At 44.3% G+C, this 27,000-nt stretch overlaps 1 protein-coding gene across 11 annotated transcripts in view; it reads left to right on the top strand.

Moving 5' to 3' along the window:
* The first annotated feature begins 1,243 nt into the window (after window positions 1-1,243).
* LOC311235751 (microtubule-associated protein tau-like) overlaps window positions 1,244-27,000 on the top strand; it is an 82,456-nt gene continuing 56,699 nt past the window's right edge. For all 11 annotated transcript variants that reach the window (XM_084323227.1, XM_084323222.1, XM_084323230.1 and 8 more), the window contains exons 1-2: window positions 1,244-1,307; window positions 24,260-24,438. In XM_084323227.1, the coding sequence (XP_084179353.1) occupies window positions 24,279-24,438 (160 nt within the window). In that variant the 5' untranslated portion in view covers window positions 1,244-1,307; window positions 24,260-24,278. The remainder of the gene's footprint in view (window positions 1,308-24,259; window positions 24,439-27,000) is intronic.

The raw sequence follows: 27,000 nt of genomic DNA, 5'->3' as shown, positions 1-27,000 counted from the left end.
GTTCAGAATCTTTGGACTCCTAGCTCCACTTTCTACTTACTCAGTGGTCTCTTCGATCAGTCCTTTCTCAGCTAAATCCATGCTGTACGTCATACATACTGGACCGTATACATACTGGACCGGCATACATGCTGGACCGTCATACATGCTGGACCGTCATACATGCTGGACCGTCATACATGCTGGACGTCATACATACTGGACCGTCATACATACTGGACGTCATACATGCTGGACCGTCATACATGCTGGACCGTCATACATACTGGACCGTCTTACATGCTGGACCGTCATACATACTGGACCGTCATACATACTGGACCGTCATACATGCTGGATCGTCATACATGCTGGACCGTCATACATACTGGACCGTCATACATACTGGACCGTCATACATGCTGGACCGTCATACATACTGGACCGTCATACATACTGGACCGTCATACATGCTGGACCGTCATACATGCTGGACCGTCATACATACTGGACCGTCATACATGCTGGACCGTCATACATGCTGGACCGTCATACATACTGGACCGTCATACATGCTGGACCGTCATACATGCTGGACCGTCATACATACTGGACCGTCATACATGCTGGACGTCATACATACTGGACCGTCATACATGCTGGACCGTCATACATGCTGGACCGTCATACATACTGGACCGTCATACATGCTGGACATCTGCAGCTCCTCTGGCTAGTTTGCCACGAAGCTATGTCAATGGGGCCACTCCTGAAGCTATGTCAATGGGGCCACTCCTGAAACCTCTGTAGGACCTACACCAACAGCAAGCGGTTAGGTTTGGATGCACTTTTAAGTATGTTTATGTGCTTTTCCCAATGGCTCATTTACTTTATAATAATATTTATATAATATAACAAGTGGACATTTGCTTCTTATAGGTTGTAGCCTGTGTTATCGCTGTGTTTCTGAATATGCCTTTTAATAAGAAAGTTGTTTTAGAAATCATTCCTGAGCTATACAGGGGGGTGTATGATGCAGTAATACAGCTTGTGAAAAAAGATTTATTATTATTATTATGGCTTAGCAGTATGTGAATTTATGTTTTAACTTTCCTTTTTTTGGTCAAAACTTAACAGCATTGGTCACCAAATCGATCCAAACCAATGTCCATTTGAGTGCAGACAGGTTGCATTTCTACACACACAATCACAATTGTGCTCTGCAGCGCCCCTCCCGCGCTATGGCATTTTGGTGAACTGCGTGGAGAACCCGTGCGTTCGGTGAGCGACTACTGCTGAAGAGAGACAACACCGCTGTCTGCACACAGGTACGAAAAACAACATCATTTTACAATTAAGGGCAATCTAAACCTAATGTTGTCACACCGTGCTCTTACTAAAGAAAAACAGCGCACGGTTGCGATGCGTGTCAGATGCTGCGTGCTGGCAGGAGCGTCGTAATTCTCAATCGGCATTCCTCTTGTCAGTTATATATTATTTCCCCATGAGGTGGGAGAGGTTTGGGCCTGTTTGCGTATAGATTTTTACCCCCACAATATTGAAGACTGATATCTTGACATGTGTGACAACAAAATTACCCAGGGTTTGTAGACAATGATTTATTCCAAACATTTGGAATAATAGACTTGAGGATGGCAGTTTATTATGTGCGTTGCTGCTCTTATTTAATGTGTAACAATAAAACGTATTATTGTAGGTGCCATTATTGGTCCAACAGCAGACTATAAACAAGTCACCGGGATATCCAGAAACATGGCATATTGCACACCATGGACGAAATATCTTCATCATCCGCGAGCAGGTCAACACGATTTCGGTTCAGCCATATGGACGATGTTCGCACGCACTAACGAGATTACTCCAGCAGAATATTTCTAATCGCATTATTACGAGCGGCACCGAATAATACGACATTATTTGATGACATTGGCTCCGGATTGAGGCAAAATAATCATCTCCTTTGTGTCCTTTAATTTCAACGCAACATGAGCGTGAATATTGTTGACTATATAATAAATTATACGAATGTAGGGCTTTTAAGCGTTGCTTCCCCTCCTCCCGTTATTCTAGACCGTTCTCCAATTCCTTGCATCTGATGTCCCACGGGGCTTTTATCATACTAGTTATTATTATGGCGAAGATATAGAGAGACGCTCTTTTCAAGATTAACATTTCCCTTTGTGTGTTGCATTTATTGTCATATACACGCTACGCCAATGCTCATTTAACATCCATGGCCCACTGTGTGTTATTATTACAAGACTGGAGAGAATGGAGATGATGCGCAAACGCCATGAAGCCCATCTTTCATCTGATAAATATTGGGATGCTGCTGCCTCTAGACGCGTCCTCCTGTCGCTGCCTGTGCAGGCGAGCTTTAAAGGCGGCCATTGCACCGGTGTTGCTCATCCAACACACATATGGGTGTAAATCCTCTTCGGTGTCGGACGTGGATCTGGTTCTTCTAATCTATATGCGTGATTAAAAATGACGCGCGCACGCAATGGATCCACTCATCGCGGTCCATTGTTGCACCCAGCCCCCTACCTTGCCGTGCGAAAACAAGTGACGCAGAAAATTGCTTTAATGTATGTGCAACTAATTATAACCGACAGAGGTTTGGTGGAATGGATTCATTTATTGGAATGGATATAATGTTATAACCCAAGCCAAGTCCGGTCTCCATTTCGTTACCATGGAGGCGCGGACACACCTTCTCCTCCCTTGTGTCGAGAGGAGCGGTGCGCGCTCAGGGAGTGGATGTAGAACTAAGCAGCGCGCCACCGGGCTAGATTATTTTCCTTATCTTTTTCAAATGCATTTCTTTCTTCTGAAGGAGCATGTCGTTCCTGTTTTTGATTTGGCCCTCATCCTTGTGTTGATTGACCATAGTATTTGAAAGGAATGGAATGAGATGAAGATGAATTTTATAATTATTTATTTCTTGATTTTTTTGTGTGGATATGTTGAGGTTTTGATAGGTCCAGACATCTACAAGTTTCTACAGTTCTTTTGGTATGCGCTGGTACTAATGGATGCACTAATATGCACAGAGCCATCATAGGGCGGGTGCGAGGCCCTGTGTGAACATGATTCATGAAGCATGAGTGAAGTGGGCACGAATAAGGCCACACCCACACAGCTGGAGCCGGAGCATTTTGGGACCAGCCAGGCCTTTAATTCCTTCTTTCACTCAAAACTCTGGTTCAGTAAAAAGTGGGGGAAGCAATCAACCTGTATATTAAAACTAGTATGAATATTGTCAGTATAAACATATCAAATGACAGATCACAAATAATGAATTATCCTCTCCAGATTTGAGGATAGCATGCACTCAGGGGGGGGGGGGGGCGGGGAGCAGACACAGAGAGAGAGAGAGAGAGCGAGAGAGAGAGAGAGAGAGAGAGAGAGAGAGAGAGAGAGAGAGAGAGAGAGAGAGAGAGAGAGAGAGAGAGAGAGACACACAGATGGGTAACCCATCAGACCCATAGCAAGACTCAAATCTTAGAAGGCACTAATAAGGGAAAGACGAGAGAAATAGTTTTTACTAAACAACAGCATACAGCAGAGGTCAGCACCACAATCAGTGCATTTACAGGAGGGATGCATCACGTCATGTCTTAGCATACTTCCCAACTACAGTAAACCAGAGAGATGTACAACGACCAGTCCACAAAGTGGATACTGATTGATGATGGGTGAAAACGCTTTGGAGCATTGAAAAATAATTTTCACTCTAGGTGAAGCCCCCTAGGTCACTGTATGGTAGGCCTGGGCGATGAATCGAATTTCAATTTCAATTATGATTTTGGCTTCCCACGATTATGAAAACAAGATAATTGTGAGATAAAAACGTATTGCACACCCTTGCTTCACAGTGCTTCACTAACTTGTGCATCTAGCTAACTTGTGCATCTAGCAAACTTGTGTGTCTAGCTAACTTCGCCATCCAGCTAACTTCTGCATCTAGCTAACTTGTGCATCTAGCTAACTTGTGCGTCTAGCTAACTTGTGTGTCTAGCTAACTTCTGCATCCAGCTAACTTGTGCATCTAGCTAACTTGTGCATCTAGCTAACTTGTGCATCTAGCTAACTTGTGCATCTAGCTAACTTGTGCATCTAGCTAACATATGCGTCTAGCTAACTTGTGCGTCTAGCTAACTTATGCATCCAGCTAACTTGTGCGTCTAGCTAACTTGTGCATCCTGCACGAGTCGCACAGGCACTACACTCCCGCCTGGGACAAGCAATGGTGTGAATAATAATAATCTCAAGTCACATAAGAGATGGAGAGAGAGAGAGAGAGAGAGAGAGAGAGAGAGAGAGAGAGAGAGAGAGAGAGAGAGAGAGAGAGAGAGAGAGAGAGAGAGAGAGAGAGAGAGAGAGAGACCAGTTTTGCTCATTAAATGTGACTAGTCCATACCCAGGGATGTGCGCGCCACAACTGGAAAAGTGGATGCAGACAGACGGACAGAGTTTTCCTCATTTGATAGTATGTATGACTGGAAGCTTGACTGGCTGGCACACAACAATGACGACGACTGACATGTGAATAGAAGTGATGATAGAAATGTAACCCAGTGGATTTGAACCTGGGACCATAGGATCCACAGGTGGCGTACTAACCAGCTGAGGTAAAGGGTCAGACCCATTAGCAAGTGCTGGTTTACTGCGACCAACTCGTTAGTAGTTTAGAGTTGTCCTTCCCCCGAGAAGTGCATCCTCGCAAGTTCTTTCGTCCCTGTGCGCACTTTTCCAGGGTTAAGGCACTGAGATCCCACCCACATTGCTACGTGAACCTGGATACAAATTCACAGGGCAGTCAGATCCCACCGCTGTCACCAATGTAACCGAGTGGATTTGAACCTGGGACCACAGGCGGCCGCACTAACCAACTGAGGTAAAGGGTCAGACCCGTTAGCAGGTGCTGGTTGACTGCGACCGACTCGTTAGTACTTTACAGAAACAAAAAAGAAAATAAATTATTTTAAAGGGGACATTTTTTGTCCTTTTCAATGTCTTTGAGGTCCCCTAGACATGTATTTGAATTTTTTTTTATTACTGAAACTCCCACTCAGATTATGCATTCTAGCAGCCTCTATACCTCTGTTTCAGTCCTGTTCTCATTCTAGCAGCCTCTATACCTCTGTTTCAGTCCTGTTCTCATTCTAGCAGCCTCTATACCTCTGTTTCAGTCCTGTTCTCATTCTAGCAGCCTCTATACCTCTGTTTCAGTCCTGTTCTCATTCTAGCAGCCTCTATACCTCTGTTTCAGTCCTGTTCTCATTCTAGCAGCCTCTATACCACTCTGTTTCAGTCCTGTTCTCATTCTAGCAGCCTGTATACCTCTCTGTTTCAGTCCTGTTCTCATTCTAGCAGCCTCTATACCTCTGTTTCAGTCCTGTTCTCATTCTAGCAGCCTCTATACCTCTGTTTCAGTCTTGTTCTCATTCTAGCAGCCTCTATACCTCTGTTTCAGTCCTGTTCTCAATGGGCTGGTTCTGTGCCTGTGCGCGAGCCTGTAGTGTCAAATTAAATTCTGATCCAACATTCAGACTAGGCTTGGGCGGTATGGCGGTATTACGGTATACCAGGGTATTTAGAAATCCCGACGGTATTGAAAATCAATACCGTCTGTCACCGTCAAAATCACAGATGCGCTTCAGTTTATTTTACAGTGAAACGGAGTTTTCCAGTCCTCACCCTCACTAGTGGAGCGAGTGGGTCACAACGGTGTTCACGTTTTACGGTAATGTTGCGACAGTGCTGTGAAAATACCGTAAAGCGTTGTGACGAGAGTTGATGTGTGTTGTTGTGGTGCACTAGTGGAGCAAGCAAATAATCCGTCTCTTATTATATGTGAACTAAAGAGTACAAGGTTTACACAACAGCCCCCACCCGCTTTTTTATTGTATTTGTACTGTCCTGTACTATCCGCTGTCAGCTGTTTATCTCTCTCTGTGAGCTTGATTAGCTAGCGCTAGCTCACGTTAACTAGCGTTAGCTCTGCGGCTAATCTTAGATTACTCTGAACTAAATCAATGACTAGGTTATAAAGCATTCGAGTAGTTTTCACTGCACATAGAAGTAGCCAAACAGCGCAAGCATTTCGGGAGCATATGACCAAAACCCAGGCAATTTCGAGCCGTTAAGGAATCAAATAGTCTGCCATGGCTAGGCTACATGCTAACGGGACCCGGGGAACATAGGGATGATCCCCTTCTGACTACCATTCTGAGACTGAGAGCTAACGATGATTTGTTTACTTGGTAACACGGGTTGCCCCCCCGCTGATGAAAATGAAAGTCATACCGTCATATACCGTATACCGGGGTATTATGTCATCAAAATATGACGGTGTGAAAAAAATAATACCGCCCAAACCTAATTCAGACTAGACGTTGCAGATCAAATAGACTCCAGATCCAGCAATAGCATAGCAATCTTGTTGTTACAATTTTTGTCAGAAACATAGGTTCAACAAAAAAATATATCTTAGTTCACATGCACATACACAGCTGAACTGCAGAAAAGTCACAATGCACATAATTAACATTGACAAAGTCTTGTCCTCATTATGTAAAAACAATGCAAAATATTTCCCCTTTAATATTAAGAATAATAAAATTACAACAGGAGCGCAAGGCCCTTCAGAGGGGCGAGGCCCCTGTCCCACCGCACATTTCCCCCTGCAAGTTACAACGGTTCTGGGTATGCAGTCACAGAGGTAGGACCCTCCTCTAACAAAGTGGATCCTTAGTTAATTCAACCTGAATAGTTCTTCCAAGTCAGTTACATCAGCTGATTAGAGGGTTTATCCCAAATAACGTGGTTGCATTCCACCCACTTGAATGCATTCAGTTCACATCATTTATACATTTCTGCCAAGACAATGTCAAAAGTAATAAAGTCAAGGAGGCTATAGATAATTTTCGACTTGACAACATCAACAGTCTCAATGGATTACATTTGATTTCCTTTCAGTTGTTGATATTGGCAAACATTGCAGGAAATCAACAATCAAACAGTTTTTTTCCAGCACAGCAAAATAGTACTGCCCCTGTGTGTGTGTGTGTGTGTGTGTGTGTGTGTGTGTGTGTGTGTGTGTGTGTGTGTGTGTGTGTGTGTGTGTGTGTGTGACATTTGTGTGTGTGTGTCTGTAATAAGGGGTGGGGTCTTGTCTTGGGATTTTCAAATGCACTATAAATAAATGACCCAGACAGTCACAAAGCCTTGTTAAAGCAGAAGAAGAAATGCCACGGTGGGCTTTAAAAGCACATTCTTGTACGTAGTTAATTGGCACCATGCTGACGGAAGACCTCGGCTCATTGCACCACTAGTGTTCATTACAGTAGCGACTGACAACAGGGGGGGGGGGGGGGGGGGGGCGTGTCCCGGACCTGAGCGACTGACAACAGGGGGGGGGGGTGTCCTGGACCTGAGCGACTGACAACAGGGGGGGGGGGGGGTCCCGGACCTGAGCGTTGCTGCGGGCCTTGTGTACATATTGGAACATGCAGCAGCTCCGGCGTCCGAGGTCATTACTTCCTTTTGCCATGACGACACGGGAAGAATAATTATGTCCCGCGTTCCTGCTTCTCCACACTGTCGACTCAAGAAGAATAGTCTTCAGCGGTTTGGATATTTTACCTACTCTACAGTAGAGCCACAACATGTGTTCTCTCAAGTCTATCTGTCCTCGGGCTAAAGATGTCAGGTTAAGGTGTGGTCCCTGACAGCTTTGATGAAAAACAACGTGCAGTTAGAAAAGCAAAAGAGTGTGCGTCTCCGGGGCGACGATGAGCACTAGCCCTTTAGAAGCTGAGAGAGAGAGCAGGCTGTGCTGCAAGCTGTTTCACTTTTGGAGCAGTCGAATGGAGAAAATGGAGACCCATTTAACAGTTCTAATGCAGACACCCCCTTCCCCCCCCCACACACACACACACCACCACCACCTCCCCCATTCGCAAGGCCAGGCTCACAGTAGAGAGGTAGAGAGAGTCTGTGTTCTATGGTTCTCTCTCTCTCCCTGTCTGCCTGCCTGAGGAGGAGGATGGGAGGCTGGGGGTGCACTGGGAGAGAGGAAAGTAGGTCAGAGATACAGGGGGCAGCCAAGCATGAGGGCAGCATCCTCCACTCGCTCAGCTGAACTAGCTGCACGCCAGAGAGGGAGCGTGCCGAGCCGCTACGCCGAGCCGCGCTAGGCCGAGCCACTACATCGAGCCGCTACGCCGAACCGCTACGCAGAGCCGCTACATCGAGCCGCTACATCGAGCCGCTACGCCGAGCCGCTACCCCGGGCCGCTATGCTGCATCAGATGTGGCAAAAAGCCATTCCCTCCCGCGTTCAAAACCCATTGTATCGGCTGGAGGCCGTGGGCTGAGCATCAGCTAGTTCTCATGCGGGTTTGACGACACGCAATCTATAGCAGCTCTTTTCAAATCACCTTCAGCGTCTAGTGGGCCTCGCCTGTTTGTTTACTCACTCACGAACGGAGTCACTGTGCTATTTCTGCTCGATGCGCATGCTTGGCTGGAATAAACCTCTCACGGTGGTTTGAACTGATGGGGGAAATTAAAATGTTTTACCAGCCGCAGTGCCCCATAATAATTCTTGTAATTCAACTCAACCTGCTTTCAGAATTTTCTTAGAGAGATAAGACGTGAACATTCAGATAGTGTCTTATTGCATGTTGGTTCTGCTGGTGCTGTGTCAATATCTCTGTTGACCATGTTCCACACAGACGTCTCAGCGGTTTGCTTAAGAGCCTGTGCCAAGATGACATTTTCACACGCCCCTTGAAGAGGCCGGCCCCGTCAGCAGACCTCTGAGCCCTTTCTCCTTGTAAAGCTCAGACAAAGACTGCAGCAGAGCCCCCCTTTATCTTGGCAGGTGAAATGTAAAAGGTTTTACTCAAATCAAATAAAACAAGGTTGGTTGGAGATCAAGGTTTTAAACTCTGCAACAAAGGGGAGAATCTCAACCTTTAAGGACTGTTGGAGTTAATTAATCATAGCAAAATGCAAATTTACCCTGTTCCAATCAAACTCGGGAGAACCTTAAGGACCAGCCAGTCACTAGAACAGGTCCCATAGGTTCCAAAATATTCATATATAGCCTACAGTAGGCATATGGCTATCAGATGAGGACGGTTCTTATCACCCTTGACTTTATTAGCCTCTTATGAGCTCTCGTGACTTGTTAGCTACCCGGACACAGACCACTCTCAAGAGGGCTTGTTTACTTTGGCATGAGTGCAGCTCAGCCCTCGTATGAATTCTGTCATAATGTAATGCTGCTACAATGGGAGTTTTGTGAGGGAGTGAGCAGGTAATTCATTAGAATGTCTATGAGGACACACCATACATACACCGTACATACACCATACATCTCACACCATACATCTCATACCATACATACACCATACATCTCATACCATACATACACCATAAATCTCACACCATACATACACCATACATCTTATACCATACACCATACATCTCACACCATACATCTCATACCATACATACACCATACATCTCACACCATACATACACCATACATCTCACACCATACATACACCATACATCTCACACCATACATACACCATACATCTCACACCATACATCTCACACCATACATCTCACACCATACATACACCATACATCTCACACCATATATCTCACACCATACATCTCATACCATACATAATTACATACACCATACATCTCATACCATACATACACCATACATCGATCTCACACCATACATACACCATACATCTCATACACCATACATCTAACACCATACATCTCACACCATAAATCTCATACCATACATCCATACCATTAATACACCATACATACACCATATATACACACTATACATCTCACGTTTCAAATATTTTGTTATCCTTCCCTCTTTTCTTTTTCTCATCATTTATTTATGTATCTATTTTTACATATTACATAAAAGGATGGGCTGCATTTCACACACAGCTGTATTGTAAACAGGAAATGCATTCCGGAAGGGGCCTGATGCTCCATTGCTTCCCAGAGAACTACTAGAATTGCTGTTTGAAAATGGCTTCCCCTTTACCACTGGAAACACACACACACATGCGTGTGCACACACACACACGTGCGCACACACACACACACACACACACACACACACACACACACACACACACACACACACATACACACATGTCTTTACTACTGGGGGGGCAACATTGCATTGTAAGAAGTGCTCTCCCAGTGTTGAATGTCTCCTCCTCGTCTTGTCATTCTAGGACAACTAAACCCTGTCTCGGTCTGGTCGGAACTATGTCCTTCTCGTAGCATCGGAAACGCTGTTTGAACATCCAAGGTCAGGTCGGCGCCCCCGGGGAATGTCAAATAGTTGAGCCAAGTCTGCGTTTATGGTATGTTTTATTGGGAGGAGTCGCCATGGTAACGCTGCCCCTAACGGGATAATTGCAGCAGGTGCAGCTAAAGTGAAGCTGGTAAATCTCTTGTTACGCACTGTAACACTGTAAGAGCAGTTGTGATGCTGAGGCTGATTATGACATAAGCCCTCTGCTCTGGCCTGGTGTGTGTGTGTGCGTGTATATGATGCAAACAAAAACTGCTGACGTAACCATAGGCTTTGATTTAATCTGACATGTAATCCTCTTTTTATGAGATGTGAAGTGATTCACATCTAGATGGTTGACTGGGCATGTGCCCCCCCCCCCATTGAAGAGTTTATTTATTTATCATTATTATTATTTTTATTAATGAATTAATAATCTTTCCTGTGGTGCAGTAGATATACATGCTGCACTTGGTTGGGGGTTGTAATTGCACTTCCGTGTGAAGTCACAGATTGATGGTATTATTGAGCCCCAGGGTGTTGAGGAGGAAATCACAGAGTCACTGTCACTGGTTGTTTAGGAAGTGCACTTTATCACCAGGAGGACACGTCAGCGCGCGCACACACACACACACACACACACACACACACACACACACACACACACACACACACACACACACACACACACACACACACACACACACACACACACACACACACACACACACACACACACACACACACACACACACACACACACACACACGTCAGCGCACGTGGGCTAAAGGGACTATTCTTGTCCAGGGTCTTGCAACCTGAAGCCCAGACCCCATGTCAAGGTGTATAAATAACAGGGTCTTCACAGACACAGTGTCTGTTTACATGTAGGCTGCAGAGCTGCTGACTGACTGGGTTGTGTCAGCAGGGAAAGACAAAGCTTGTGTGAGTATATTACTGTTACATGTTCCCCTGGCCAGTTACTTTGCACGGGGAAAAAACGTCTGCTTTCCATTTCGCAATTTAGACTCGTGTCGGCTTGACACCTCGACTCCATCCGCGTTGTCCTATATGGAAACTTGCAGTTGTGTTGCTGTGGTCCTATCAGTCATGTTACCTTGCTGTGGTCCTATCAGTCATGTTACCTTGCTGTGGTCCTATCAGTCATGTTACCTTGCTGTGGTCCTATCAGTCATGTTACCTTGCTGTGGTCCTATCAGTCATGTTACCTTGCTGTGGTCCTATCAGTCATGTTACCTTGCTGTGGTCCTATCAGTCATGTTACCTTGCTGTGGTCCTGTCAGCTGTGTTACCTTGCTGTGGTCCTATCAGTCATGTTACCTTGCTGTGGTCCTATCAGTCATGTTACCTTGCTGTGGTCCTGTCAGCTGTGTTACCTTGCTGTGGTCCTATCAGCTGTGTTACCTTGCTGTGGTCGTGTCAGCTGTGTTACCTTGCTGTGGTTGTGTCAGCTGTGTTATCTTGCTGTGGTCCTGTCAGCTGTGTTACCTTGCTGTGGTCCTGTCAGCTGTGTTACCTTGCTGTGGTTGTGTCAGCTGTGTTACCTTGCTGTGGTCCTGTCAGCTGTGTTACCTTGCTGTGGTTGTGTCAGCTGTGTTACCTTGCTGTGGTCCTGTCAGCTGTGTTACCTTGCTGTGGTCCTGTCAGCTGTGTTACCTTGCTGTGGTCCTGTCAGCTGTGTTACCTTGCTGTGGTCGTGTCAGTCATGTTACCTTGTATTTGTATTATTTTTTTTGTTTGTTTTTATTTATTAACACAAAGAGTTAAACAAAAGTAATTTGTAATAAAAATAAATAAAATAAATAAAATAAATAAAATAAATAAAATAAATAAAATAAATAAAATAAATAAAATAAATAAAATAAATAAAATAAATAAAATAAATAAAATAAAATAAATAAAATAAATAAAATAAATAAAATAAATAAAATAAATAAAATAAATAAAATAAATAAAATAAATAAAATAAATAAAATAAAATAAAATAAATAAAATAAATAAAATAAAATAAATAAAATAAATAAAATAAATAAAATAAATAAAATAAATAAAATAAATAAAATAAATAAAATAAATAAAATAAATAAAATAAATAAAATAAATAAAATAAAATAAATAAAATAAATAAAATAAATAAAATAAATAAAATAAATAAAATAAATAAAATAAATAAAATAAATAAAATAAATAAAATAAATAAAATAAAATAAATAAAATAAATAAATGAAATAAATGAAATAAATGAAATAAATGAAATAAATGAAATAAATGAAATAAATGAAATAAATGAAATAAATGAAATAAATGAAATAAATGAAATAAATGAAATAAATGAAATAAATAAAAGAAATAAAAGAAAATAAAAGAAATACATAATGACCATATTGTGTAGGAGAAGTTTAGACACCTAGAGGCTTATCAAGAACTTCCCCTGTTTTGTCAAATCAAACATACAAAAATATACATATTATTTAAAAAATACCAGTAATATATTCAAAATATATGTGTAAATACAAACATACATACACACAGTACATACATGCATATATACTGCGTACATAATACCACCCACCCACGTGCCTACAAACCTACCCACCTACATAACCAAATGCATACATGTATGACCTATTTATCTATCTACTACTTTTTGGATATGAGCATTTCTTTGTATTTGTTTGTTTTAAAAATAAGCAGAGATGGAGATTTCTTCAGCATAGGATCAGCTGCATTCCAAAGATTGGACCCTCTATACCTCACTGAGAACTGCCTAAGAGAAGTACCACAATAAGGTATATCCTCCTGAGACCCAGCAATACATTTTTGTACACTGTAGTGCACATTAGCTTGATTCCTCTAATACTATACATGTCACTCTATTGAGTCCCGATGTTCCTTACAGAGCACAACCGTGGCTTTCCAATGATATATCATGTGTTGGGGTGTGACCATGCAAACTTGTCTTTTTTTGTCTTTTGAAAATGGCTGCCAACACAAAAGGCACATTGCACGGAAAAAATTAAGATAAGCATGATATTCATATTTAAAATGTTTTTGAATGTTATATTTTGATTGTTTTTAGTAAGTAAACATCTAAGGAGCATTTTGAGAGAGTTGTCAGAGTTAAACATATTTATTTTCAGAGGAAAAACATTAATTGATTAATGTACACTGTAGTGCACATCAGGACTTACTGTATGTTTGTTTCATATTTATTTAGTAGACAGCTCTATGTCAGAGTGTGAGAGACGAAAGACGAAGGGTCAGATGAAGTTGATAAAGACCATCAGTCTTCTGGATGCTCTTCACAGGGTGTCCGCGGGACCTTAAAAAGTCTTAAAAAGTCTTAAATTCAACTATCAACTATTAAGGCCTTAATTTGTCTTAAAATGTCTTAAATCCGACTTTCGGAGGTCTTAAAAACATGCCATGTCATCTTATGTTTCATTGTGAAATCTGGGGGGAAACTATTAACGGGAGATATTAAGTCAGGCTTTTTTTTTCTTTCACGCAAACGGTACGCAGTGGGGCGGAACCAATTTATGGTCCTTAATGTGTGTTGCCGTCGGGAGCTATTTCAGAACACCGGAGCATAGGTAACACGTTATTCAAGCCGTAGCGATAACGCTGACGTTTAGTTTAGTTTAATTGATTTGTATTTATTTGCACTCGTTAATTTAACATGGGAAAGTGCAAATGTAATGAGAACTGGCTCGAAAACCCTCTGTTTGCACCGTGGTTGGACTCCCAGTGAAAGACATGTACGAGGCCCGCTGCAAACTCTTCAAAAAGGATTTTAAACTGGGAACGATGGGAATAAAAGCAGTCGAGTCACACATGCACAGCGCTAAGCATGTTACCTCTACAAAAACCCGCCTGCAGACAACTTCAATATCAAATTTATTTTCGACGCCGACACCGTACACATCAACTGCTCAGGGACAGGTAGGTCTACCACCAATTACATCTGCACCTGTCCGGGTAACGTTCGGCTCCACACCAACCCTTGAAGCTGAGGTACTGTGGGTTCTAAATACGGTCGCAAAGCATCAGTCCTACAATGGAAATGAGGGACTAGGAGAGGTGTTTCAAGCGATGTTCCCTGACTCTGTTAGGATCTATGGGTAACAGTACTGTATATTTGCATATCATGTATGTCACAAATGTAATGGTAATATATACCTGTATGTCATGTATATCCCTATGCCATAAATGTCATGTATGTTGTGCATGTCATAAATGTCACTATGAATTGAAAATGGGGGACCCTGATGTAAACAAGACAAACGTCTTTCTCTGGTCTGCATCCCCTTATTATTGTGTGTATTGAGCTGTACTGTATTGTACCCATTCTGAAATCTGTTAAATAAAGTATTCATTCAACCAAACTACAAAAACAAAACAACTGGATGAATGAAAACTTTATTTAACAGATTGCAGAATGTGTACAATACAGTACAGCTCAATACACACAATAATAAGGGGATGCAGACCAGAGAAAGACGTTTGTCTTGTTTACATCAGGGTCCCCCATTTTCAATTCATATTGACATACACAACATAGAATAGATAGAATAGAAATACTTTTATTATCCCGTGGGAAATTTGACACTGCAAATCGCTCAACATTTAAACATTTAGACAGGACAGGTCACGAATTAGAATAATAACACAAATCAATCAAGTTGCCTAGGATAAGGTAGAGTAAAATAGAATAAAAATTAAATAAAATATACAGAAATAAATACAGTAAAAACATACATGACATCATGACATTTATGGCATAGGGACATACATGACATACAGGTATATACTGTAGTACTGTTACATTTGTGACATATACGATATGCAAATAATATACAGTACTGTTACCCAGAGATCATAACAGAAAATATTATATATATATGATGGGGATGAGACTGTACATTAGGAAGAGGGGGGGGTTGGACATTTACAGTGGCCAGTTTCGAATTGCAGCCTCCCGTAGGTGCTCTTTAAGAGCGGTTTTGAATGTGGGCAGGGGTAAAGTGGGTTTTAGGAGTGAGGTTAAGCAGTAGTCTGACCAGTTTGTTTTGTGATGTTTGTAATCTTGTTTTTAGTGCCTTTGAGGTGCTTTGGTACCATGAGGTGCAGGCATAGTCGTAGTACCCTTGAATGAGTGTACTGAGAGTACCCATGATTTTTGCCATTTTGTTATCGTGAAATTGGTATTAAATTTAATTCTGAGTGGCATTAAAAAGTCTTAAAAAGCCTTAAATCTGACTGGGCTAAACCTGCAGATACCCTGTCTTCAGAAAATGGGCCTGCCTGCTACTGGGACAATTCAGAAGAATCAAATTTGACGTTTTCTTTTCATCTTTGTCACACCAGTGAAAAGACTGTGAATGTGGATGCAATTTTCATAATTCCTATGTAAGATTATTATTGTTTTATGATCAATGAAGTCCGGTTGTGCACTACAGTGCACATTTAGTAAAATATTAACTCATTCAGCGCCACCGGTTATTCCACGAGATGGCGCTAGTGTGCCACCGCTGAAAGTCAATGGGACTGTGAGATTTGCGAGTCCTTAAAATATATCTTAAAGTATAGCTATGGGTCTAATACACCCGTCGATTATCAGTTAGTTGCATGCAGTCAACATGTACAAAACAGATTGTTTTTTCATCGGTACATTTCCGTTTTATAGCCTTTTGAATATGAGTATAACTTTGGGTGCCTCTGAGTAATTCCAGAGAAAGACGGATAATAGCATTTTAGTGGAATACACTAAACACGTTGTAATTCTTTCGCCTGATTATCGTACCTTCCTGAAATCAACACTAGATTATCATTATTATCCTTCCTCGTGCATACATGAAAAGAGCATTGGACCACGGGGCTCCGCCGCAGCCACACACACACACACACTCAGCCGCGATCGCGGTAGAAAGACATATCAGATCAACGATCAAATTTATATATAGTGTTCTTACCTTGTATCTGATGTAATGCAAAAGAAATAATCCAATTATCTCATCGCCATTTGAAGTACTGGGCGCGGAGGTCCATGCCACGTTCAACAGCATTGCATATTGAGGGGGGGGGGGGGCTTTGCAGATGCATCGGTGTATCTGCCTACCTCGCCTGAGTATCTAAACCACGCCCGCACAGCTTGGATTGTCCCAGAAAAGAAAGGTTTTGCCCTTTTGCGAGCTCAGACCCATTCCCAACGATAACATCAGGCTGGATGGATGAAAATGAATGGATATCGCTAATAAAAGAAAAAACAATTAAAACCCGACTCGGGTCTGCGCTCAAGTGATGGCGAGTTAACCCGACTATCGTCGTGACTGGCGCTGAATGAGTTAATAGAGTTAAAAAAAATGTAATCTTTGAAATGTGTTCTTTACCACCCAAACACTTAAATTATCACAAAAAAATACAAGTGACAACACTTTCCCCCCCCCGGGTCTCAGGAGGATACAGGTCCCGGCCTGGACTGACGTGTGACATATGAATGGAAATCCGAATTAAAATAAAATAAACTATTAAAACCATTTGGTAGATTGTGATAATCATGCATTTGTACACAAATATACATATCTGTAAAGAATTAACCTCAGACACAGACAGAATGTTTAGTTTCTTGAAAAGTGGAGCAGATGGTTCAAATCGATCTGAGAGGGTTGCCAGTCTAACAAATCTTTTTTGAAGTAAAAAAAAAATGTTGTGGTCGTGTCAGCTGTGTTACCTTGCTGTGGTCGTGTCAGCTGTGTTACCTTGCTGTGGTCGTGTCAGCTGTGTTACCTTGCTGTGGTCGTGTCAGCTGTGTTACCTTGCTGTGGTCGTGTCAGCTGTGTTACCTTGCTGTGGTCCTATCAGCTGTGTTACCTTGCTGTGGTCGTGTCAGCTGTGTTACCTTGCTGTGGTCCTATCAGCTGTGTTACCTTGCTGTGGTACTATCAGCTGTGTTACCTTGCTGTGGTCCTATCAGCTGTGTTACCTTGCTGTGGTCCTATCAGCTGTGTTACCTTGCTGTGGTCCTATTGGCTGTGTTACCTTGCTGTGGTCGTGTCAGCTGTGTTCTTAAAGATGGTACCGCTATGCCCGGCCGCCTGTCTGTGTGCTCCGTCGAGATTGTGCTTACTTTTGTTAATATTTATAGTTTTAAGAGTTTTGTCTGTACCAACAGTAGGTGCATTTAATGTGTATGACCGTCAGTCACTTATAGACATCGGATTACGGGAAACTTACCGATTGGATTACTCCCTGGATCAGCTTTCTGAACCGCAGCAATGGCCTGTTGAGATCCTGAGAACACCAGGACCAGGTCTTGACCCAAGGAACAAAGGAACCACCAGACGGCGTGGGAAGAGAGCTGGGATCCGTAACAGACTGAGAACCAGACGACACCGAACGCCACTACCCAGTATATTGCTAGCCAATGTACAATCAATTGACAATAAACTGGACGACATCCGAGCAAGGATTCAATTCCAGAGAGACGTTAGAGACTGCAATGTTCTCTGCTTCATTGAAACGTGGCTGTCGCCAGAAACCCCAGATCACGCCATACAACCGGCCGATCACTTCTTCATCCACCGCAAGGACAGATCAGCAGAGTCCGGCAAACAGCGTGGAGGAGGTATCGCCTTCATGTTTAACAACAATTGGAGCGATCCAGCCAACGTGAAGGAATTATCGAACCACTGCTGCCCAGACCTGGAATATATAACCATCAAGTGTCGTCCTTTCTTCCTCCCGAGGGAGTTAACGGCGATCGTCCTGGTCGGAGTGTATATTCCACCGCAAGCCAGCAATAGTGTTGCGCTCTCCAGACTCCACGATGAGGTAAATAGAATCCAAGCCGCGAACGTTAACGCCGCCATTGTAGTAGTGGGTGATTTCAATAGCGCCAATCTGAGAAAGGTTTTGCCTGACTTCTATCAGCATGTGACTTGTAACACCAGAGGCGGTAACATCCTAGACCACTGTTACACGCAATTCAAGGGTGGCTACAAGGCTCATTCTGCTAGTAGCTTTGGTAAGTCTGATCACGCGGCCATTTTCCTTTCACCAAAGTACAAGCAAAGAATCAAGAGCACTCCTGTAGTCTCGCGAGAGGTGCAGAAATGGGATTTGACGTCAGAGGAGACGCTCCAGGCTGCGTTTGAGTGCACAGACTGGAGCGTGTTCCGCGACACAGATAACATTAATGTCTACACGGAGACAGTGCTGGACTATGTTCGTACTTTGGTGGAAGAAACAATCCCCACTACCACAATTAGAGTTTACCCAAATCAAAAACCCTGGGTAGACAAATCCGTCCGTGAAGCTCTGAGAGCGCGCACCAAAGCATACAACGACGGCCTAGTGGCAGGCAACATGAATGACCACAAGGTGGCGCGATACAACGTAAGGAGGACAGTGACAGAGGCCAAACGGCGCTACAGGGATAAAATTGAACTCCAGTTTGAACAGGCTGACTCTAGAGCTATGTGGCAGGGGCTCAAAACGATGACAGACTACAAAGGCGCCTCCCTCAAACTGAACAGTGACATCTCCTTAGCAAATGACCTCAATACCTTCTATGCGAGGTTTGATGCTGGTAATAACAACACCAGCCCACAAGCCACGGCAATGGGGGGGGGGGGGGGTCTGCTGCTGATGGAGACTCAGTGTTCAGGGTAACAGAGCATGAGGTGAGGCAGACCTTTAAAAAGGTGAATATCAGGAAGGCAGCAGGACCGGACGGCATCCCCGGCCGCGTCCTAAAAGTCTGTGCCGACCAACTGGCCCCGGTATTCACTGACATATTTAACCTGTCCTTAGAACAGGCTGTCATCCCCACCTGCCTGAAGAAGTCCACTATTATCCCTGTACCCAAAAAATCCAAGCCTGCTTGCCTCAACGACTACCGCCCTGTAGCTCCATAGCCATGAAGTGCTTTGAGAAGCTAGTAAAGGGCTACATCTGCTCCTCCCTCCCCATCAACATGGACCCCCTGCAATTTGCATACCGCCCCAACAGGTCCACGGAGGACGCCATAGCCCATGTGCTGCACACAGCAGCATCACACCTGGACAAGAGGAAGGGGAACTATGTGAGAATGCTATTCATCGACTACAGCTCGGCATTCAATACCATAGTCCCCTCCATACTCATAGCCAAGCTCAGGGACCTGGGCTTGAACTATGACCTCTGCCAGTGGGTCTTGGACTTCCTGACGGGCAGACCCCAGGTGGTGAGAGCAGGCAACTGCACCTCCTCATCCATCACCCTCAACATAGGGGCCCCCCAGGGCTGTGTTCTGAGTCCCCTCCTCTACTCCCTGTACACACACGACTGTGTGGCTCAGCGGAGTAGCAATACAATCATCAAATTAGCTGACGACACAGTGGTGGTGGGCCTGATCTAGGGCTGGGCGATATGACGATATTATATAAATATCGGGTACAGTTCATTAACGATACACTTTTTTAACGTATCGTGGATATCGTGATGTTTTGCCCAAGAGGATTGTGTCGCGTCAATCTGGTCCACCCCGTTCAAACTTTTGAACAACGCCGCTCCCACACACTACACACACACTACTGCATCAAAGTTAGTACTTATGATTAACAAAGGCATTCGTTTTGTGGCATCAACATTATATAGTTACACGTTATATAGTTACACATCAGCGTATTTACCCAAACATAGCAACGTCCGATGACGACATAGATAGCAAGCGTTACTGTTCATATCTCAGTCCGTGCCGAGTTGTGCGTGCCCATTCTGCGGTCTGTTAATAAAGTTTTCAATCAGACAGATGTATGGAAAGGCTTTTATTATAACATTTGTTGCAGTAAAATCATTATGCCTCGTTGTCATGCTGCGGTGCGCTAGTAATCACTCGTCGGCTGCGGTGAGCTGTTGTTGTTGTCGTTGAGCTGAGCTCTCGTTAAAATCAATGGAGGGCATTCAGGAATGTAAAAAAAGAATAGCGCTGCTTGCCAATTGGTGCTAAGAACAGCAGGGCGGGTACAAGCGGTGTGACGTAATTGGCAGACTCGACTGTCAATCAAAATTATTCTGTTGCCGGCTGAATGATTGAATGAATGAACGTTATTAACGATTGCAGAATGGGTACAATACAGTACAGCTCAATACAACAACAGTGGACTGACTGGAGGATGAAGACCAGAAAAAGACTTTCGGCTTTTTTACATAAGGGTCCTCCATTTTCAATTCATCAAAACATTTAGAGACATACAAATATACAGTAGTTTCATAAAAATGCTAAAATCCTATTGATTGATTGATTGATTTAAAACTTTATTAACATATTGCAGAATGAGTACAGTACAGCTCAATACATACAATTGTTAAGGGGATGCAGACCAGAGAAAGACTTTCGTCTTGTTTACATCAGGGTCCCCCATTTTCAATTCATCATATTTCATATCTAAATCATATAATATCTCATTGCTAAATATATGCAATATATAATCTAATAATCCAATAATCTAAATCTAATATATAATATAAAAATGCTAAATGCATGGGTATTTTATTTTGTCTTTAATGTTAGCTTGCAAACTCAAATACTGTCTTGGTAAGCCTCATAATGAATTGTTTGGGGGAAAAAAAGAAAAACATCGTGATGCGTATCGTGTATCGCCGAAAGGTCAGAAAATATCGTGATATCATATTTAGGCCATATCGCCCAGCCCGACCACAGTCTGATCGGGGCCTGTCCTCACCACAGTCTGATTGGGGCCTGTCCTTACCACAGTCTGATCGGGGCCTGTCCTCACCACAGTCTGATCGGGGCCTGTCCTCACCACAGTCTGATCGGGGCCTGTCCTTACCACAGTCTGATCGGGGCCTGTCCTCACCACAGTCTGATCGGGGCCTGTCCTCACCACAGTCTGATCGGGGCCTGTCCTCACCACAGTCTGATCGGGGCCTGTCCTCGATTAGCCCCTTTCGTGACTGTGATGCACCGAGTGAATCCACAGTCACTTCCTAGCCCATAGCAAACCAACCTAGGTTTACCATGAAGGACTGGTTCTGCCCGAACCGTTCGTTATACAAGTATCACAGAGAAATTTCAAAGGTACTCACAGTTGCACGAGGGTTTCGAACAGAGATACGTGATGGTTTGAAAGCTCGGCGTTGCTAATAAACATTTTAAATAATTTTTATAAACGTGTAAACATCACTGAGGCAGTGTTGCATTAAAATGGCTTCTTCTCTTATTCTGCATTTGTGACATGCCTGGTGCGCCCAGCATGCAACGCTGCCTCTGTGATGTTTACACGTTTATAAAAATTATTTTAAACCATCACGTATCTCTGTCCGAAACCCTCGTGCAACTGTGAGTACCTTTGAAATTTCTCTGTGATACTTGTATAACGAACGGTTCGGGCAGAACCAGTCCTTCATAGTAAACCTAGGTTGGTTTGCTATGGGCTAGGAAGTGACTGTGGATTCACTCGGGCTAATCCTCTATCAAACTTGGTCAGCTTTATAGTTTCTAGGCTTCTATCCCCAGGCCATCAGGCTGCTAAACGAACAATGAACACTACACAACAACAACCATCAAACGCACATAGCACACACATCCACACGCACATGTTACAGGTACCAGGATATGGCACCTGATAGCAGATATATGTTTAACCTATGAAACAGGTTGTAGTTAATCATTTGACAAAGGAAAGGTGCAGACACGATGTTATTGACTCTGGCTCCTCCCGGTTGTATATTTCAACAACATTTATTCATTCAATAGAATAATCAATCAATCATCATCATCATTGTATCATCATTGTATCATCATTGTATCATCATTGTATAATCATTGTATCATCATTGTATCATCATCCAGTTCAATTAGTTACATTACTTCAATACATTCAATTATAATCCCATACTTGTTATTAATTCAAAAGCATATTCATCATTGCAACACACATTCTACCCTTTTAGGATACCCTGGTTCACTTCAATAGCATTTTCCTTTTAAATGTAGTTATCCAGTATTATATACTGTACATTGTGATTACTTATGTCTTTATACATATGTGGCGTCTTAAATATAAGCACGTGAGAAGAGAAACATTATCCTGTTAACCTCTGTCTAGACATGTCTAGGCATGTTGGAAGGGACCATAGTATGTCTTTTAACCAACACTGTCATTCTCATTGTCTGTCAAACAATTCCTTAAATCACCAATAAGTGTTACCTTTATCATCAGTCACTTATCATCAGTCATATCCACTATTCTCTAGTATACCGAAATACCTCCACACCTCAGTGTTATCCATAGTTGTGTTCCTGTCTCAAGTTCTATTGAAACTCAAATGTGCACTGAAAGTACATTTATATATATATTTGTATCGGGCCGTTCTCAACCCTACTAGGAATTTGCTAAACCGTGACCATGGTATAACTCAAGGGAATAGATTTATATTTACATTTAACTGAGGGCGCAATAGAGAGAGAGAGAGAGAGAGAGAGAGAGAGAGAGAGAGAGAGAGAGAGAGAGAGAGAGAGAGAGAGAGAGAGAGAGAGAGAGCATGTGGTACAGCCCCGGTACTTAGCTACCTGCTTGGTAGGGTAAGCTAAAGTACTTTCCCTCTAACCATCTTGTACACAATATACACATTTACTACACAGCAATTCAACCCAACACAGTATGTATTTCAAAACATAAACCTTTATAATCCCCTTGGAGATACTTAACTTCGACACGTTAGTGCTTAAATGGACAATTGTGTTCCAACACTATTTAAATGTACCAACGAAACGTGGCGCCATCAATAGACGGTACTGCTTCTCAACCACGTTACCTGTCGTCTTAAACTTCTTAAACTTGACTCAAACATCGACAATAGTTACTTCATTTGAACCCTCGACATTGCATGTATCCTTGTTAACCTTTATGTGTGTTTTGTAGTATATTACCCACCTATGAAACAGGTTGTAGTTAATCATTTGACAAAGGAAAGGTGCAGACACGATGTTATTGACTCTGGCTCCTCCCGGTTGTGAGGCTGAGATTGCCTCGTGCGTTCCTAAGCACACAGTAACGGGTCCCTGGAAGGCGAAGTCACTAAACACCAGTCCTATACCGCCACCTATTGACCAGATTATGTTAATGTCTCCCATTACATATAAATGACTCTTCTAACTTGTTTCTGATGGAGGTAATCCTGTACCCATATGTTCACACTGTTTTGACACATAATCTAAAGATATTAACATGATACCACTTCTAGTGGGCATCACACACACACTCACTTTAAACAAACACACTGTAGCACCCACTCCACACACTTTATAGCACACACTCACTTTAAACAAACACACTGTAGCACCCACTCCCCACACTTTATATTTATTGATGAAGGATTGCACTACAACTCGTACACCTTACTGTAAATTGTACCTAAATTGTACCTCATCCCATTTCTGCTTTGCACTATATAGTATTGTACATTAGTACACTGCATAGTATTGTATATTATATGGTAACTCAGTTACGTCTATTCTGCATCGAACATTGTACATATGTCTATACTGAACACTGTGACCTCATTTTCTACTTCTAAATTACTTGCTATACTATGTTATTTGATACTATCTTGTCTAGCACAGTCTCTAAAGCGTAACAGTAAGAAGCATTTTGTATGAAAGTATTCTGTACTTCTGTATGACAACTATTAAAGAAACTTGAAACGTACCTTGCTGTGGTCCTATCAGTCATGTTACCTTGCTGTGGTCCTATCAGTCATGTTACCTTGCTGTGGTCCTATCAGTCATGTTACCTTGCTGTGGTCGTGTCAGCTGTGTTACCTTGCTGTGGTCATATCAGCTGTGTTACCTTGCTGTGTGTCTGTCTCTCTTTGTAGCTCTGACACGTGACTGGCCATGGACCAACAGCAGGACTATATGAACAACTCCTCCAACAGCTACAGCGCGGGAGACACCATGAGCGCCTCCTTAGCCGGCATGACCATCAACGACCTGCACCACCAGGCGAACGGAGTCCAGATGGCACACAGGAGCCCTGGAGACGGCCCGATGAAAGGTCAGACATCCACGCATGTCCCCCTGACGCATGTCCCCCTGACGCATGTCCCCCTGATGGGCAGACATCTACATAAACTAGCTCAGCCACCAAAGATATGCTTCCGGTTAATGACACAGGCGTGCTAAGTCACGGTATGAATGGGAGGCTGAAGGATAAGAAGCACAGATGCACCACACAGTGAGACGACTTGATGAAACATTAGCACGGCTTATTATAGCTTCGTATATGTGCCATATATGGCAGCAGCGTAGGCATTGTTGCCAAAATTTTTCAACTTTCTAGGGGGATATGGCAGCTAGGTCTGAATATATCTTAACCCTTTCACTACCACAATACCAAATGGTTAACCTTTTCACTGCGACAATACAGATTTTTAACCCTTTCACTGCCACACAACAACGGGTTAACCCTTTCGCAACCACACTACAGAAGGTTAACCCTTTCACTACCACACTACAGACGGTTAAGTGTTAAACTAAAGTGTTAAAAGAGGAGCTCTGTGTTATGGTTTGTAACCGACCCCAATCGCACAACACAAGACAGGTATGAGAGTAAGCCAAAACAGGGCAAATCTTTATTATAGAACAAAAGGCGGAACAGTCCCTTTATGGGAGAACACAAAAAACACTAGAGTCAAGGAAAACTGGAAAATGCGGCACTGTGCCTTTAAGAGGCGAACAGGCTAAGGGACTAGGGCTAAGGGACAGGGCCAGGGCTAAATGTCAAGGACCAGGGGCACTGGAGAGGGGAACAGGGGAGAACACAAAAACACTAGAGTCAAGGAAATAAGGAAAATGCGGCACTGTGCCTTTAAGAGGCGAACAGGCTAAGGGACTAGGGCTAAGGGACAGGGCCAGGGCTAAATGTCAAGGACCAGGACCAGGGGCACTGGAGAGGGGAACAGGGGAGAACACAAAACACTAGAGTCAAGGAAATAAGGAAAATGCGGCACTGTGCCTTTAAGAGGCGAACAGGCTAAGGGACAGGGCTAAGTGTCAGGGACAAAGGCTAAGGGCCAGGGCTACGGGCCAGGGCTGCTTACAGGGATGAGGACAGGGTTCCGACGGTGGAGGCCTGGCAAGGGGACAGGGGCCCGACGGCGGGGGCCGGGCACGGAGACAGGGGCCCGACGGCGGAGGCCTGTCACGGGGACAGGGGCCCGACGGCGGAGGCCTGGTACGGAGACAGGGGCCCGACAGCGGAGGCCGGGGGGAAGAGGCGCCATCCTCCCGTGGAAATAGGGAGCGATGACGCGCCGGCTTGACGTCTGGAGTGGGAACACTGGCAACCTCCCGTAGAGAATTAGAGAGCGAAGGCGGTGTCCCACTCCAGGCACGGAGATCCTCTTCCTCCTCCTCGGGGGGGCCGGGCACGGAGACTTGACTTGACTTGACTTGAGACAGGGGCCCGACAGCGGAGGCCGGGGGGAAGAGGCGCCATCCTCCCGTGGAAATAGGGAGCGATGACGCGCCGGCTTGACGTCTGGAGTGGGAACACTGGCAACCTCCCGTAGAGAATTAGAGAGCGAAGGCGGTGTCCCACTCCAGGCACGGAGATCCTCTTCCTCCTCCTCGGGGGGGCCGGGCACGGAGACTTGACTTGACTTGACTTGAGACAGGGGCCCGACAGCGGAGGCCGGGGGGAAGAGGCGCCATCCTCCCGTGGAAATAGGGAGCGATGACGCGCCGGCTTGACGTCTGGAGTGGGAACACTGGCAACCTCCCGTAGAGAATTAGAGAGCGAAGGCGGTGTCCCACTCCAGGCACGGAGATCCTCTTCCTCCTCCTCGGGGGGGCCGGGCACGGAGACTTGACTTGACTTGACTTGAGACAGGGGCCCGACAGCGGAGGCCGGGGGGAAGAGGCGCCATCCTCCCGTGGAAATAGGGAGCGATGACGCGCCGGCTTGACGTCTGGAGTGGGAACACTGGCAACCTCCCGTAGAGAATTAGAGAGCGAAGGCGGTGTCCCACTCCAGGCACGGAGATCCTCTTCCTCCTCCTCGGGGGGGCCGGGCACGGAGACTTGACTTGACTTGACTTGAGACAGGGGCCCGACAGCGGAGGCCGGGGGGAAGAGGCGCCATCCTCCCGTGGAAATAGGGAGCGATGACGCGCCGGCTTGACGTCTGGAGTGGGAACACTGGCAACCTCCCGTAGAGAATTAGAGAGCGAAGGCGGTGTCCCACTCCAGGCACGGAGATCCTCTTCCTCCTCCTCGGGGGGGCCGGGCAACGCAGAACAAAGGGGTCCCAGGGGACCGGGGCGAAGAGATGCCATCCTCCCGTGGAAAATAGGGAGCGATGACGCGCCGGCTTGACGTCTGGAGTGGGAACACTGGAAAACCTCCCGTAGAGAATTAGAGAGCGAAGACGGTGTCCCACTCCAGGCAAACGGCGACAGGTGGTGATGGCTGGCACGTCGTCTCACGCCGGAGACGCGGCAGGTGATGGTAACGTACAGGATGGTAACGTACAGAACTCCATGAACACAGAGTGAACACAGATACAGAACGACCCGACCAGGACTGGAAGGGAGGTCCAGGTATATAAAGCCCTCTG

The sequence above is a fragment of the Notolepis coatsorum genome (genome assembly GCF_963971535.1).
Source record: "Notolepis coatsorum genome assembly, chromosome: 10".
Lineage (NCBI taxonomy): Eukaryota > Metazoa > Chordata > Actinopteri > Aulopiformes > Paralepididae > Notolepis > Notolepis coatsorum.
This window is presented reverse-complemented; position numbering and strand designations above follow the sequence as displayed.